The following is an 18172-nucleotide window of genomic DNA, read 5'->3' on the forward strand; positions in this document are numbered from 1 at the left end:
CACTCCGATTGAGCATCTGTAGGATGTGCTGAAAAAACAAGTCTGATCCATGGAGGTCCCACCTCACAATTTACAGGACTTACAGGATCTGCTGCTAACATCTTGGTGCAAGATACCAGAGGACACCTTCAGAGGCCATGCCTCGACGGGTCAGAGTTGTTTTGGTGGCACGAGGGGGACCTACACAATATTAGGCTGATGGTTTTAATGTTGTGGCTGACCGACGTATAAGGTACACAGGTGTGAAGGAACAGTTACAAGTCATAATGTTCAGGTAGGATTAACACCTAAAAAACATGGTTGTCTCAACAAAGGTGAGATAACTGTGGCAACTGTTTCCAGAGTATACTGAATGCTGCACAAAGGCCTGTTTATTTTCTTCATTTTTTAAATCTAACGTGATCGTTATTCTATGTTTAAAAAGTTCTTTTTCATTGATTTGTTGCTTTGTATAGCCTCTCATGAACATATTCATTTTATCCCACTAGGGGTCTCTCTTGCTCTTCATTGGACTGGATGTCTAATTGGAGCCGGCTGAATGGTACCTCAGATCATCCACAGGAGCTGTGGTTGCCATGGAAATAATTAGCGGTGAGATCTGCACATCTTTTCCCCCCACTCTAATTAGCTTTCTCAATTGCTTAATGATACATAGACCTGTGAAAGCCTTTCTTTCTTCCCCCCAACAAAAGCATTGATTTTCCCTCTCTTCCCCTCTCATTTCTACTGTTAACCCATTAGTGCCTCTTTCATGGGAACTTGAGCTGGGACTATTACAGATGAAAGCACTACAGCTGCCTCAGGTTCCTCACTCTACATGCTGAATTCAAAAATGGCCTGTATACCAGTGTGTCAACATTATGGCCAATCTGCTTCGGAGACTGAAGTAACTAATGCACATCCTGTCAGTTATGATAATAATGTGGGCAATAAGACATGAGTGCTTCTAATAATACCCCCACAGGAAGATGCTTTTGCAGGGGTTGTGATGTAAAGTGACCGTGTGCATGTCTGAAGGGAGGGCTTGAGGGCAGATGGCTGTCTCTACATGTTGACCTACCTGCAAATCACGGCTGATGAGGACAAGCTCGCTGAGGTGGAAAGGTGAGATGACAGTGCTTCCACATTTATTTGGTGCACCTTGAAAGCCATCCTTTGAACATAATTCTCCCTCTCTTCTCCCATTAATATATTACTGTTTGAGGGGTTTTAAAGCAAATACATTAGTGCTCAATTTGAACTTAATTTTTTAGTTCCCTGTCTGGTACACTACGTTGATCGTCAATGAGACCGAATTATCTGATGGAGACAGTTTCATGTTCCAACAACCAGAAGGACTAAAGCATGATGTTTCAAGCTCTGAGTGAATTATGTATTAAAGAGGCAGATGCCTCCTTGCCCAAGGCTTTATATGTCCAGCATGGATACTCTACAGTCTGCTGGCTTTCTTCCACTTAAACTTGTGTTTAGCACAGTGCTCTTTGGTGATGAGCTGGACTCCCACTGCACCTCCACTCCACATTGCCTGGAGAACAGAGGCAGAGCTAGGCTAATCAGTGTCTTGGCATCAGGCCTACTCGGCTATTGTGGATGTAGCCAACCACTGACTTGTACAAGTGAGGGATTTAACTCATTGCCAGAGGCAATATGATATGCTGCATGGTTTATTTAATGAAAGTGAGACAAGAGTGACACCCTCTCCCAACATATACATGCAGAAATCTTAGTAAGTCTATGAATGTGGATTCATTGGGGGTTAGGGTTACAGTGTGTGAGCGATCATCAAAATTCTCCTTTTGGTATTGTTTTTGTAATAAATTGTGGGACATGTAGGGCGCTGCTAATTTTAATGTAAGTATTTTAATTATTGATGAATCTTTTTTTCAGATTAGTCTAAATGTCAATCGCACATGGAGCCCTCTTCAAATTGCTTGTTTTTTTCTAACCGTCAGTCCAAAAATTAAAGGTATTCAGTTAACTATGATATAAAAGAGAAAATCAACAAATATTTACAGTGGATAAACTGGAACCACGAAAGGCTTAGCTTTTATTCTTGATAACTGACTTATATGATTATTCTGTACACACCTGTTGAAGTAGTTAAAACATATTACAGTCTTGTGGCAGTTTGTACCATGTCATCTACTCATCTTGATATGAAGTGCTGCAACATAGCTTCACTGTCCACTTGTCCCTACAGTCTTTAAAATGTCTCTGACATCATTAGTTTATTGTATTATAATACAATTATGCTAGCTGCACATTTGGGTATGATAGCAGCGTACATTCATTTTCCTCTTTGGGCCATTTGGTAGTTATGGGTCTTTAACTGTTAAATATAATTAATTGGCTAAGGCAGATAGTGTTAGTTAATCATATTTTGTTAGACCTCTGAAATGAGGAGCGAAGCCATTACCTCCACATGCCTCTACTCTCGATTCCACAACACAGTCTTAATTAAAACTCTTGGCACCAATTGTCTTTGCTGCCTCTGAACATAATGTTCATAGTTGGCAGTGCAGATGCTAAGATGCCGCTGAAAAGCTGGTTTTTGCTTGGGGCAGGAAGTCTTTAAGTCAGCCTACTTTGGGCCAGTGCCACAAAGGGGTGAAATCCAGCTTCGCCTACTCCAGGACGCTCCCAATACTTGGATTTGAGCCCTCTCCTTCCTGTGTCATTGGGAGCCCATATGCTTGTTGAAGAGTATGGGTTGTTTGCTGAGAGGGAAGGGGAACCAAGGGAGGTGTTTTCCCAGACAGGCATCGATCTCCCGAGGGTGTTTTTGTGGCTTCTCCGGCTTCCTCTCGTCCTTATCCCACCGGGCAGAATGGGGACGAGGGATAAATTGCACAACATCATGAGGTTGCGAGGGATGACTGAAGTGGCGGGGACAAGGAAATGAAGACAGGCCTTGCAGAAATGGGTGGAAAAATGTGTCCTCTTCCTTATGTGAATGAAATTCCAGAACACCTTTTATGGGTGCAATTTGACAGGCACAAAGCTCTGCCTTGTTGTTGCTGTGGTGCTCTACCTTGCTTTTGGCTGGCTGAGGTGATTACTGCTGTGCAGAACATGCTGTTCCAGGATCAGCCACACAGAGCCTGAAGCCAGCCACGCTGCCTCTGGAATGTCTGGTATGTGTACAGTGTAGCAGCCAGCCTGGAAGCAACTGATCACATACGTAGTTTTTAAACTTGCGCTGCCTGGGTCTTCCTCCTTCCTCCGTGTCTACCTCCACTCCCTCCAATTCTTGTCTCTGTTGAGATGTAGACCACCTGTGAGCCTCTGGGTCTGGTCATTCGTCTTCTTGATGTTCACAACTACTTTTCTCTCACTTAATGTGTAATCAAGACACATTATGTAATCTCCAGTCTGTAGAGCATCATGAGCAGCACCTTGTGTTAGAGACAAGAAGTTATGAAAGGCATGTCTGTGTCCATCATTGGTTTATACTTGGGACATATTGAAGTGGCCAGGTGATTATGAAAAAAATTCCCATAAATCAAAGGTGCAATGGTGCTTTGGAAACATGGAGGGTTTTTACACAAACCCAAAAATTAGCAACATGGCAATTTAACCATGTGATCCCACTGTTGTTTGGCATGAAGTCATTCCATGACACATCCTCCCGTGCTTAAAGCATGCTATTTTTGACACAAATTTCTCAACATCAGTCATGTCTGAGTGCACACAATGTGGCCATGTTGTGTAACTTTTAAGTACAGCTTCAGTCCATGCACACTTTGAGTATGGAGAGGGTGGGGTCCTCTAGACAATTTCGGCCACTGTGTGCTGCACAGGAGCTTGTTTTGATGGTGCTCATGAACTGTGCATGTGTCACTCAAAGATATGAGGACGTTTTATTTGGACTAAAAATTGAGTTGAGTAGAATGCTCACTTATAAAGTTAGAAAAATTTAGGATCCCAGTCTCTGCATTGAGTGTACGCCTCTGGGTTGAGTGACATTTTATCATTCGGTTGTTGAATATTTTGACTGCAATGCCCCCATAGGTCACACTGATCACCCATGGGCGGATAAAACGCTCATATGGAATGGCTGCCTAACTAACAAACATTATCAGAAATTGTAGCTGCATGAGAGGCTGACTGTAAAAGTCCATGAATAAGTAATATTCTCCCCATAGCAATCATCAACATAACAGGTGTGAGTGTGCATAAAAATGTGAAGCAGACAGTAAAATAGCCTGTGTGCTCAGCAAATCTTTTCTGGATGGATAGAAATGATGAGGTACAGTGTGAGACCTCCAACCCAATTTGTATAAGGGAAATAAACAGCCAATGAGATTCGAGCACCTGTAACTGTGTGCCCGCCCAGCTGTCAGATTTTAGGAGGGGGCTGGTGGGTTGGAGGGGAGGAATCCCCCTCGGTCAGTGTATCAGAATTACGCACAGGGGTCTGAGGGCTGTGTCTACCAGAGCAGCATCTCTGGTCTTTTGGCGTTGAGGCTTTGCCAATGCAATTCGAGAGGATGTGCAAGTGTTTTATTTTTCCTCACATTAGTTGGAGTGAGGAATAGAGATGATTTTTTTTTATATTCTGGCCTCCGAAAAGCCCCATTTCACCTCGCTCCTCCCAGATTAAAATCTAGGGTTACCCAATCTCTCTTAATCTGAACTAAATCTGTCTAATCGGCATAGAAAATTACACTCACTGGAGTATAGCTGCAAATAATCAGTAGAGGTGAAACCTCCTGCGCACCATGAGTTCCCCTGGAGGGCATTTGGACTGCACACAGTGCCTCGGACAATCTGTTACGCACAAAGGCAATTATCAGTCACTCTATTCTATTTATTTATTTATTTATTTATTTTAAGAAAAAACTCTTGTCGAAATTCTCCCTTGTGTAGTTTTCACATTGTCTTGTTTTATCACGGCTGGACGCGGAAACTGGCACACAAAGCGCCTTCTGACGCTCCGCCAGAAATATCATTATGCAGAGTTTTGATTAAGAATTTGGCTTTTGCTCCCTCCGTTCATAACAGAGATGGTGGAGAGAAAGAGAGAGAGGAGAGAGAGAGAGAGAGGGAGAGAGAGAGAGAGAGAGTTCGGGATTTCGCTGTAATCATGTTCGGAGAGTATTGATTTCGTGAGCGCACTCCAATTGGCAGCATCTCCACTACAGCGCCGGCGCGTCATCCTCGGTTCACATCGACGGAACGAGTTGTAAGCAAATGCGAACATGTGTGGGATCTGAGAGTGAGAAAAGGCAAGGGGGGGTAGAGGGGAGCAAGAGGAGGTGTGATAAAAGCCAATTTTATCATCCTGACAAGTGGATACGAGATTTGATTGCTGGACTATTTTTTCCTTTATATTTTTTTTCTCAGACTGGGAATTTATCGATTCGTCACATGCGCACGCCTCTTCATTATAATTGCAGACAGTTTTGTGCTGTTCAGGCTGAATGGACTTGAATGTGGCGCTGCCAGCTTAATCCGTGCAGACTGGAAGATTTAATAATTCACGGTAATCACGCATTATCGCCCTGGTGATTTTCCCTCTCTTTTCCCATTCTTCCCGTTGTCTTCTGGAGGATTTATCGACGATGCCTTGCAAATATGCTCCTTATCTGAAATATCATCTGTTGCTGCAACTGGATTGAAAAGCGCCCTATGACTGGCTCTGACACGCGTTTGAGATTGACTGTCTTGGGGTGATGTGGACTGTTAAATGAGAAGCATTTTAATCACCATTTGATATTTTACTCCAGGTAAAATGGACGAAAAATTACTATTACTTTTATTACTTCTCTTATCTTTACACGCGATGCTGTGATTTTTGCTTGTGTTCATCATGATCCTTCTACTCCGCTGAATTCCCTCTTATTGATTTAGACTGTAAGCTTAATAGCCGTGTTACAAGGCGATTTCAACGTGAAGTGATATTGAAGACAGTGGGATACGGGAATCGTGGAGGTATTTCCCTCCCTTGCTCTTCATTTGATTTATTCCGTTTCAACTGAAGGGTAAATGTTGATGATGGAGGACGACGAATTAGACGCTCATCAGGTTGATTCGGATTTCGAGCCGCAAAGCCGGCCTCGCTCATGCACCTGGCCGCTACCTTGCCCGGAGGATTTCCCCGGTGGACACGAGGTCAGCGGGGGTCTTCCACTGGCCAACATCAAGGTGGAACCGGAGGACGTCCCGGCTTGCAGAGCAGGGCTCGTAGGCGGAACGCCGGGAGAGCTGAAGCATCCAGCCGGCGCCCCGACACCCACAGGCGCGACGCACCCATGCCTGGCTGGCGCGGCGCTCGATGTGACCGGACCGCTGCGCAAAGCCAAATCCTCGCGGCGGAACGCGTGGGGTAACCAGTCCTACGCGGATCTCATTACCCGCGCCATTGAGAGCAGCCCAGAAAAGAGACTCACGCTGTCACAGATATACGACTGGATGGTCCGTTATGTGCCCTATTTCAAGGATAAGGGCGACAGTAATAGCTCAGCTGGCTGGAAGGTAAGGAATAAAATATACATGCCAGCGTGATGGGGTTTGACGTGTTAATCACAGAGTGTCTGGTGATAATATTGAGTATTATTCCTATTCACTAAGCCATTATGATTCTTTCACCCCTCGTGCCATACACATGTCACCCTGGGATTCCGTGTCGGTTACGCATGAATGGTGCCATGCGTTATCTTGTCTTAGTTCATTACTGCCGTCAGTCATTCTAATAGATCATTGATGGCAGAATATAATAGACTGGAGTGGAGTCACTCGCTGTGTGTGTAACAAGGCTCTGCTCATCCCATCTGCAGAGAGTAGCTCATGATGGGCAACAGCGTCCGTAGTAGTGCATGAAATCCCTTCACCAGGAGCAGAAACACAGTGGTTAATGATTTATGTCCATATCTGCTGCGAATAAATGTGGCAGATAAATAGAAGAAAGTGTTCCATGTATTTCTATGAAAGTATGCACTACACATTTCCCTCCACTTATCTTTTTTTTTTTTTTTTTTTAATCCAAGAATCAACACAGACACATTTGTAGGAGATCACAGATCAGCTGTCCACAATGTAAATATTCAGAAGGTTGCTCACAACTGACCACAGTCCACCAACCACTGCCTGTCTGGCTGAGAGCCTAGAGTAACCTCCTGGACATCTGCCCATGTTATCAGCCTCTGGTCCCAGCGTCATCTTGTTGCTATTCATTATGGCCATCTGAGGACAGGGAGAAGGGGCAGGGAGATCAGCAGGGCAGCAGTGCTTGTCCTGGTTGTTCACCTTTCCGAGCTCAGACCTTGAGACTAGATGTTAAGTTTTGCATCTGAATATAGACTACCATTTCCCCGGCCATGTGTGAGAAGGTAGAGGCTGTACAGTATAATAGTTCTTTGTGGGTGCCATACCAGTCTTCAGAATCTTGCCCTAGACTCTTAAGGTTCCTGTGAATGACATGATATCTGGGTTTGTATGATATGTTTTTACTACTACTGTTACTGAACAGGATTTAGAAATGACTTCACATTGGCTAGCCATATCTCTTTCCCTGTATAAGCTCATTATTGAACATTTATTTACTGCTAAATTCATCCCATTAAATACTTATAGGAAGAAATACGGAGTTGGCATTGTCACATAATTCCTACTCATCCAGAACTATCTGGGTGTGTCATTCGCATCATCAATTACAATCAAAGACCTAAGTAATGGCATGTGTCCAACAACTTGCATTCATATTTGAGTCTTTCTGAGGACTCAGTCTGTTGTCAAAACTTGTTGTGTTGCTGTTGCATAACATAAACTCTGTCACCACTTAGACTTACGTCTCCTCTGTTGGCCTCAGGCTTAATCACAAGCACCTGACTGACACCTTAAGCCTGTCCCATTAAAGTGAACTGTGCTAAGGTGTGTCTCCAGGTAGACTTAGTTCCATTAGGCCCTGCACTCGCAACAAGAGGTAACTTCTTAAACCACAGGGCCACTTTATCTTGAGCGCCCAAGTCTCAGTCTGCTATTTATGAAACTGCAAATTAGGGGGTTTGACAGTGGCAGTCTGAGGTCCTGGGCTATTTCAGGCCACAGGCGAGACATGGGGCCCATTCCAGGTAATGACGGGGGATTAGGTAAGTCGTTTAAAGCAGGCAGCCATAATGTCAGTAACAGGGCTGACCTGGTTTCGGCTGAGACAATGTGGTAATGTAAACACACTTGGGACACATGTGTAGCTTATATACAGGAATCAAACAAACAGCAAATGGAAAAATCACTCCTCAACAGCATACATGTATTTACAGTAGAGCTTTAATGCATGATGCAACTGCCTAGCTTGGCCTTTGCAATAACTGTTTTCAACTTTTTCAGTAAACTTGGGTCATTAAATAAGAATCCCATTTGAATTAGCAGGGTTTTGAATACATAATGAAGCCCTATAGAGTTTTTTTATTAGGAGTATGATCATTAAATCTTAATTTTTGCATACTGTGGCAAGCCATTTTTTTCAGTGCATGACAAGACATTTACATGCATATTATTTCATTAAGATTGTCATGGAATAAAGAGGGTGTGGACAAGAGATTAATGATAGAATTGCATGTGTAAACTCAGCTTCTAAGAGCAAGTTTGACAAGGTTAGCATAAAGTCACATGTTCAGATTCAGTCCACCAACCCAGGTCCTGAAATCATCCTACCCCACCTCCCTCCCCTCACAAGCACACAAAACAGGTGCACTTCCATCCATGTAATTTTACAATCATATCAGGCAATTATATTTGACAGCAGCATTTGTGAGTTGGAAAACACTACTCGTATCATCCTCTACATTTTCAACTCAATCAACAATATCATCTGCGAGCAAAGCATTTGATGCAAAGCAGCCTGCTTTTTTCTGTTGTGGAAGGGAAATAAAAAATATATAAAAGAATTGTTGGTAAGCTGCTGATGAAACGAAATGAAATTAAGTGCTATAGGTTGGCTGTCTGCGTAGGAGGCAGGCAGGCTGGGGGGGTTGGGGGGGGACTTGGTGGTGGTGGTGGTGGTGGTGGTGGGCGGGGGATGACCAACTAAAAGAAAAGGAACCTCTTTAGACAGTTTATCAAACCTGGACAATATGTAGCGGCTCTAGGAAAATAATCTTCAAACAGAGATTGTGTGTTGTAAGTCATGCTGCCATGACTCGTATGGGAAAGGATGTGAAGCTGGCTCGATCATGAGTACTAGACAGCCAGTACACCTAGACAGTACCATTAAGCTCCTATAAATACCTAATGGCTTCTGACTTCTAGGAAGGCTGCAGTATTCTGAGGTCATGGCTTCCTAATCATCTCCTTACTGGAGGGAGGTTACGGAGAATTGTGCACTTGTGAACCCTCTTACACTTTCCACCGGGGTGCAAGTCACTACCGCAGCATAGATTAGCTGTAACTTCATTGGCCTTTATTTTCCGACCCAGAAATTTGCAGGATTCTAAACTGAAGTTAGAGACTGATTCTGAAGCCCTGTGTGCATGGTTATGTTTTATGTCTTTATGGCTGATTATATCTGAGTGCGAGCATCCACAGGCGCATGTGGACGCATACTGCATTTGTGCATGGGAGAAGCACATGTCAATTGCAACAAAGCGTCAGGGTTGGTAGTGTTGTGTGTGTATGTGTGTATGTGTGTCTTTGTGGGGGCAAGAACAGGGGGAGGGGCTGTCTACTTCTATAGGCGTGTGTGTTTGGGGCCGCTGATTGGTCTGACAGCGTGTCACTGCGGAGAATGGTGCATAGTCTAGCTCCTGACTTCCTAATGCCTCTAATGGTGGGGTTTACAGGGAACTCGGTATGGGGATTGCCCTGTAGGCGCCCAGAAGTTCATTAACTTCAAGGGTGTCAGAAGATAATGCCATTGTTATGCTTTGGGGGAGGGGGTTGCTTTAGTGTTTATGTCAGCCTGGATGCAAAAAATATTTAATCATGTAAATAAATAGTGTGTAATGAATGCATCTAAGATACCCTCACGTTATATTTTGGGTACATGCAATTGCTGCTACAGTGCATCCATATTGTGTATGTTTCAGCCTGCCTACATGTAGTTTCCCCCCTGTCTGTGTTTGCAGCGCAGGGGTTTTTCTAGTGAGATGCCAGGGGATTGCACAGCAGGTCGGTAAGGGTGCCAGGCAGTCACCCAGACACTTTAATCCAGAACGACTAGACTGTTTTTAAAGTGTCTTTAGGTGGTGGTCTGTGCAGGGGCTAGCAGGTTAAGGGGTCATGGGGTTTCCTTTAGTGGCAGAAATCAGACAAATGAGAAGCTCAAAAAAAAGAGAGAGAAATGTGACAAGATTTTGACAGTTACTGGAGGGCGGTGAAAAGGAAAGACCACCTGTATGTGAAAAGATGAAGAGAAAGACTGTGTAGTCTTATCTTCTGTAAAGGCACATAACCCCTGTCTCCACAGGCAGTAGTATTTATAACAGGGCTGGATCATATCGCTTTATCTAATTGATTTATAGGTAAAGAGATAGACAGACTCTCGTAATCCTGTCACTATGCACAGGCAGCTGCAGCAGAGAGACACTTGGCAAATATGAAGGATATGAATGTCAAATGTGCAGCAGAGAGTGTGTTTGACAGGAGCTTAGCATGAAGTGGAGAGACTTGAAACTTTCAGAGTGTGTAGAGTGGCGTGCATGTGTCTGCTGTGCGGGTACAGGAATGCGTACGTGCATGCTTGTGCCTTTTGATGATGGTCGGGGAGTCTGGAGAGACTGGAAACTATCCTAGACTTCAGCTGATTCATATTTTATCCTCCGTCTTGGCTCAGGGGAGCAGAGTAATTTGAGAGTGCGACAGACAGACACACACTCACACACACACACACACACACACACATTCGCAAAATGAGAGCATATGATGCATGCTGGACAGATTTATGGTGTAGGATTATGAGCACCTTACATCTCCCCTTGGCTCCTGCAGCCGGAGCCAGGTTGGGTTCAGGCAGTATATTCAGGTTGAGCCGGGCGTCTGATGCCAAGAAGCCCGTTCTCACTGCCTTTTCCCCCTGCAGCCTTCAGGCAGCCGTGGCAGTTCATTTCTCACTGAAAATGATTAATGTACATGCAAATTACCAAAGCATGGGCACGCATTCAAATATGGGAGACAGCAATCAGGAGACAGTAATATGAAAAACAATATAATTTTGCCTTTGATATTACTTCGCTCTCTCTTATCACTCCATCTAGCAGACAGCCATGTTATCTCTTTTATCTCTCTGCTTTTCTGTTTCTCTCCTTCCATCTATCTATCCATTAGACATTCTATACATTCTTTCTGTCTTAGTGGTTTTTGTCACAAGGGCCAATTGAGGTAAGGAGTATTTCTCGGAGGAGCTATGGCGTCAGGATTTTGAGCTTTAGCAGTCTCCTGCCAGTGATCTATACTGCCTTAAGCAGCGTGCCTCCTCTTATCTAAGGGAAATCTCATATCTCACATTATCTCAGAGATAATAGGATAACAATGCTGGATTTTCCCCAGCTCGACGACTCTCAGCTAGTGGGTCTTTTGGAGCAGAATACAAGGGGATGAGATTGTCAAGTTCTCAATTCGACAGGGTTGAACTAATTTGGATGTTCTTCTCAGCTGAACTGAACTTCAGCTGTTGAAGCATTTCTTACCAAGCCTATTACCCATGGCTCTGCATTTTCTTTCTTTTTTTTTTTTTTTTTTTTTTTTTTTACAGCAGTTTGGTGACATTTCTCAGAATATTAAATACACTTCTCAGTTCATTTTTCTCCTAAACTGAAGAAGCATAGTGAGGCATAGAGAAATTGTCATTCTTTTCCCATTGCACTATTTAGGGTGATGGTTTCCACTATTGCCTCTAGCTCAGGCACACACATTTGCACGAAACACACAACACACTTGTGCCTCTTCAAACCACCCATGGAGGAACACTCTGTTCTTGGGTGGGGTAAACCAATTTTTTTTGGGAGAGGAGGGGGCTGACAGAGAGCGGAAGCGACTTTCTGTGGTGCTGTTTTGCTGTCTGATTTGTTTTGAAACCTGTCTGACTCGCGGCGATTGGCTCATATGGAAGGCGTGGCTCTGTTTGGTAAGCGCCCGCGGATTTTTTGGCAAAACCGTTTACAGCTGCAGGAACAGAATGTGGTGTGTGTTTCTCTCTGAGGCTGTGTGTGAAGTTTGATGTCATGGAGATTTGATGTGAGGAGGTTGGGGAGACGGGGGGGGGGGGTTGGGTGGCAGCCTTGAGTGTTACACCAGTGCTGGATGATTAGAACACATCTCTTTTTATTTCCAGGGAATGGGTTATGAAATTGGGGAGGAGGGGAGGGAACAGAGAGAGGTCTTCTTCTGTTGCGGGGTCTATATGCCATGCTAGTGCTGCTGGACACACTCTGGGCATATACTCACAACATCCACAGTTCAATAAAATAGGAATAAAAGTCACTGTGTTCCTGCTCCGTTGCCCTCCAGCAACACTATTGACACCAGTAAAAATAGGATGCAGTTTGTCCCTGTGACTTGCAGTGAGACTAATAAAAAATGCTTATATTCTGCTAGTTTAGAAGGTTTGCTGAACCAGAATACAGGGAGGACCCACAGATGTCTCAATAGTAGTATTACTCCTAGAATAAAGTATTTTTCATTAATGACCATAAATACTTTCCAAAATGACTAATTCGCAATAAATGACTCATCGTCTAATAACTAGCTCATATCTCAAAAATGAAATACCTCAGTATGCTGTCTCCAAATGTAATGTGGTTAAGAAGATGCCAATTGTTATTACACAGGCTTGATCAGTGGAGTAGGTTGAATGGACAGGATTCACACATCAAAAGGCATTCTTCATATTCAATCAAATGCCATGATGAAGTAGCTTATTCAAAGACATAGAAAAGTCTGTCAGTTCCAATCTGATGTTATTTTGTTCCAGAGAAATGTTGTTTGTATTAAAAATGTCGCAAATAGCTTTGGATATTCACTTCAGCGTGTGAATAATATGTGTTAGCCCTTGTGGTGCTGGAAATTTCAGTCTCCGTGTGTAGCGGCATGCTTGTTGCTCATCTGTGTCAATGTGCATAATGTGTGATTGTCATCATGTATGTGTGCGTGTGTGTGTGCTTCTTAGTGTAATGCATGTATTTCTCTCCTTTCTCCTTGTGTGAATGAATGTGTGTATCTGTGTGTGTGTGCATTTGGGTGTGTTGGGGGGGGTTGATGGGCTCAGTGGGAGCCCGGGTCCCAAGGGAACAGCTCTCGTTAATAATTCAGACGAGGCTCATTATCAAGGCAGCGCAGATTTCTCCCTGATTCCACCTTAATTGCAGGCAGGCTGCTCCACTCAGGCAGGCGGTAGTCATGCTGGGTCGACTCTCTCTGTCTCTTTCTTTACCACTACAGGGCCTGCTCTACTCCACTATGTTCTGCTCCGTCTCTAGTACTCACCCCCTATCACAGAGAGATGGCCTCAGGCTAGCCTACTCCATATTAGCGTACACCTTAATAGCCGTAATGTACTATGAACAAGCTATTTTTATTTGTACTTAAAGATGTGCACTGTTTGGGCATTGCTAAGGAATGTTTCCTTTTGTTGGCCAACAAAGATGCAATCTGCAGGATGTTGTGGTAGGTTGTAGAGCTGAAAGAATAAGTTGATCAACAGCAGATAATCAATCATCAACAATTTTGATTATCATTTATCGTTTCAGTCATGTATCAGGGATAAATGCCAAACATATGCTGTTTCCAGCAATATGAAATTTTGCTGCTTTTCTCTGTTTTCATATCCTTATAAATTGAATATCTTTGCATTTTGGACTGTTGTTCAGACAAAAGCCATTTCAAGATGTCATTTTGGGCTCCTTCAAAGTTTTCTGACATTTTATAGACTAAATAAAACATAATGATTAATCATACATAAGTGACAGATTAACTAATAAAGAAAATAATCATTTGTTGCAGCCCTAGTAGGCTGTATGATTTATGGTTCATTATGATTGAAGTATCATTTGTTTACTTACAGATCCATCTCAAACACAAGTCATATAATGCCTTATGATGCACACTACACAAAGCCTAATGTGTTTTTCTTTGGTTATATGCTTTGTGAAGTATTATAATGGCGGGTTTATCCTTGAAATAGCCTATAGCATATTATCATACTGATGACACTATAGAACGTGTGTTGCCATGACTGATATCAGGCTACAATAATGCTCCTCTTCATGCCCATCTATAGGCTTATGAAATGTATCTTGTCTTCATAATTTACTCTGACTGATGGGTTTCCATTCAGTCCATTCAGTGAAGCCCCGCCAAGAGAGCAACATAATGGGCCTGATCTTGTCATACATGTATATGAATATTTCAAATCAAGCCATTGTAACTAGATGGGGGCTTTAGATAAACAACACAGATGCTTCTTCCTCTTTGCTCTCGCTATAAGATGAAATGTGCTCCAAGCTGTATTTCTCTCTCCCACAAATCACAGTGCCCATATTTCCTAATTCAATTTTTCTCTGCGTTGGATATTTCTTCTTGTATGCAAGCGATTGATGGTCGTGTGCATGTGCATGTGTGTAAATGTGTGTGTTTACGTGCACGCATATTGCCGTGTCTGTCCCTGAGAAAGGGATGATGTATGCCGAGCTAAACGGTCTATTTCACAATGCTCCATCTCCGGACCTTTTCCTGGCAGCCACGTGCTGGGTCTCTTGCACCTCTCAGCCTGTCCATCAAGCCCCTGTCACGAGCTAGAGGATTGTGGGAGGGGAAAGGACAGCGTATAAGGGCCGTCGATCAGTTTACCTGAGCTTGGCGGTCCCGGCGAGTGATGGAGGGAGCCGCCTCACAAAGGGAAATGTAGTTAACGTTGACTGATCGGAGCAGGTGGGCAGAAAAAGGAGGGCAGCGGAGAGGAGGGGTAGCAAGAGTTATGTTCAAGAAAGATGCTTGTTATGCTAATGGTTGGTGGATATGCTGCGGCTGAACCACGCATCTGTGGCTGATGGACGTGGCTACAGAGGTCACCTCGGGTAGCGGCTGGTGAGGAACCAGCCTTGGACCCTGCTGAGCTGTAATGTCGGCTTACCTGAGCTGAAAAGAGGAAACTGCCTTGGAAAGAAATCGCTGAACATGTGTGGGTGTGTCTGGGCATGTATATCTGTAAGGCAACCCATGTGTGAGTCAATCTGTGTGGGAGCCAACATGTGTGTGGGGAGGTTACAGGATTTAGGGGAGGTTGTTGGGTTATGAGGTGACTGTGAGACCAGCTGGGGTGGGGGGTGGGGGTGGGGGTGGAGGGGGGTGTTTTTGAGGGGAGGTATGGTCAGGCAGTGGGTAGGGGGTGGCGGGGTATAATTCTTCCCTTCCCAATTGGATTTGTATGTCAGTGGCATGAATCTGGGTCAGGACACTGGGTCCGGTATTTAGTATGCTGACCGTGTGAGGTCTGAACGCCGATTCTGCTCATAGCCCTGAATGAACCCAGCACGTCTGCCTCGCTCTGTCCCCGACTGTTTCCTCTCCCCTTTTCTGTCTTTCTCTCAGACCCTCTTTTCATCTCTGCCTCTTCCCCCTCTTTCTCCTTCTCCCTGTGCAGAGAGTCTTTTTCTATCCCCTCTCCTCTGTCTCTCTGCCTTTTTTCTTTCCGTACCCCAGGCTTTTTTTTCATCTCCTACCCTTCTTTCTCGTGCTCTCTTTTTCACTGTCAGTCACTCACGGCCTTCTCTTCTCTCCTCACTTGTTCTATTTCACACTCTCAGTCCTCCCCACAAAGTAGCCTTTTTATCACTCATTTCCCTCTTCCCTCGCTCATTTCTCCTGCTCCTTTCATGTGCTTTTGAAATCCCCTTTTCATCTTTAGCTCTCTCTCTCTCTCTCTCGCCTGCTCTCTCCCTCACACACATACACACACACACACACTGGCTCATTCAGTCATTCTTTTATTATCCCAAAACTAAAGTGATAAATGGCTCTCTTTCTTCTCCGTAAATGTCACTCGGGGAATTGTCTCTGCTCATTGATTGACTGGAGTAGAAGGATGGCCACACATGCACATGTGCCAGTTGTGCACACGGGCAAAAAAAAAGAGAAAGAAAGAAGAAGAGAGAGACGGGGAAATGATATATCATTAGAAGTACAGCTTGGCTGGGACTGCGGCCGTCAGGGTTAACATCTGGCCCACAGGTCCAGCTTTCTCTAAGAGGTTGATGCATCATTTGAAGAACCTGTGTGGTTGCTTTATAATGAAGCATCAATTCTCAACAGGACTTGGCATTCGCAGGAGTGCTGGGAAGCTGGAGCTCGACAAGGGATCAATCACAGTTAAACAATTTGAGCTGGCAAGCCGGGCCGGTCTTCCCATTCTTTTCTTTCTTAAGTGACGTGACACAGAATGCATAAGTGTTATTCCCAATTTGATCATTTGGTTTCAGCTTATCCTTAACTGTCAGAAAAGTGCTGTCCAAGGAGAAAGGCATCTGAGCCATTGTTCAGACCAGATTGTGTGTTAAATATCTGTGTGTGTGTATAAGTAAGTAGGGGTTAATAATTCTCAGTCATTTTCTTAATGTCTCATTCACCCCGCCTTAGGCACTGGAGCTTGATAAAGGTCAAGACTACTGGTGGTTGCATGTCGTCTTCCCTTAATTCATTCTCCCCACTGCACAGCAGGGAGAGGGGGACCAAGAAGAAAGGAAAGTCCACAGCCAGCCAGCAATGACGCTGATCCGCATGTCTTCATTCTCAGAACCAGGATAAAGAGATTTAATAAGTAGAGAATGGGGAGACGGGGGCTGGCCGGCTGGCTGGCTCAGTCAATGAAGAGGGGATGAAAATATTAAATTGATAGACAGACAGAGATAGAAAGACACGGAGAGGGAAGTGAGGAAAATGGAGAGCGAGAGAAAGAGAGCTAGAATAGTGGAGAGTAGATTATAGGGCTTCCAAGCAGGACTGGAAGCCAGACTTGGCTGCACTTCAGCTACACTCTGCACACTTCAGCTCAAGTGTGCGTCCATTAGTGCACTCCCATTGCACTCAGAAAGCCATGCACTCTGGGATGCAACACACACACACACACACACACATAGACACATGCACACACAATTTCTTATACTGTTCATACATGCAAAGCCCCACAGACATAGAGTACAGTTAGCTCGGTAGCTCTGCCCTCACACACATTTACCCAAAAAAGCTACACTGACCTAGTCTCGCTCCGTCTCTCCCTCCCTCCCACCCTCCCTCCCTCTCACTTTCTCACTCACACACACACATTCACGATCTCTTCACTAGCCACCAGATTGCTTCCTGTCAAAATAAATAATTAAATGCATGCAATAACAGCTTCCGAAAAAAGATCCCTCAATTAGTGCAAAATGGGTAAATGGTGTGGGGTAGGGGCTGCGGGGGGAGTGGTATTTCGGGAACACACACACACACACACACACACACACACAATCTATTACATAAGGCAAATCATGACCCAAGAAGGTTTTTACGCAGTTGTGCAACGGTAATTTGCCCCCTCCCCTTTAGCAATCAGCTTAGCGAAGTCTTTTCTCAAATCCTTACAAGTGATCCATGCCCAAAGACTGGCCGGGGAGAGATCCAGATGAGTGGCAAGGAGGTGCAAGAGAGGAGCCGAAGGGATGCTGCCGGGGTCAAGGCTGTGTATGTGTGTGTGTGTGAGAGAAAGTGAGTGTGTTTGTGTATTTCTGGGGCTGTCTATGTGTGTCTGGAATAGTGATTAGGAAAAGGTTGTACTAATGCGAGGGAGTTTGTGTGTGTGCGTGAGGGAGAGAGAGGGAGAGAGATGCTTAGCAAAATGTTGATGTTTGCCATGAGGAATGTATCTTTGTGTGAGCATGAGAGGAATGACAGAGGGCAGAGAGGGATGAGATTGTGACATTACCTGGCAGTGATGTGAGTTGGAACTGTTGAATGGATATGTGTTAGGGATTTACATGGTTGTGAGCTTTGTTTGGTCATAAATATTGTTAATCACATTAAAATAACCCAATCCCCTCATGGAAGTACATTTAAGATTTAGTTTTATTTTTGATTAATCTTTTTTAATAACAATTATAAATGAACTGTTTTGTCTATTCAATGTCCAAATGACCATTGTTAGCTTACAAATACCAATGTGTTTTTTAAATGGGTTATTTTATCAGAATTTATTTTTGCCTTAATT

The 18172-nt window shown here is 44.1% G+C and overlaps 1 protein-coding gene across 1 annotated transcript in view; it reads left to right on the top strand.

Moving 5' to 3' along the window:
- The first annotated feature begins 4991 nt into the window (after positions 1 to 4991).
- The window catches only part of LOC137191123 (forkhead box protein O6-like), a 31482-nt gene continuing 18301 nt past the window's right edge, over positions 4992 to 18172 (top strand). The window contains exon 1 of the mRNA XM_067600959.1: positions 4992 to 6477. Within this exon, the coding sequence (XP_067457060.1) occupies positions 5989 to 6477 (489 nt within the window). The 5' untranslated portion in view covers positions 4992 to 5988. The remainder of the gene's footprint in view (positions 6478 to 18172) is intronic.

Source organism: Thunnus thynnus, chromosome 10, assembly GCF_963924715.1.
Source record: "Thunnus thynnus chromosome 10, fThuThy2.1, whole genome shotgun sequence".
NCBI classification, from domain to species: Eukaryota; Metazoa; Chordata; class Actinopteri; order Scombriformes; family Scombridae; genus Thunnus; species Thunnus thynnus.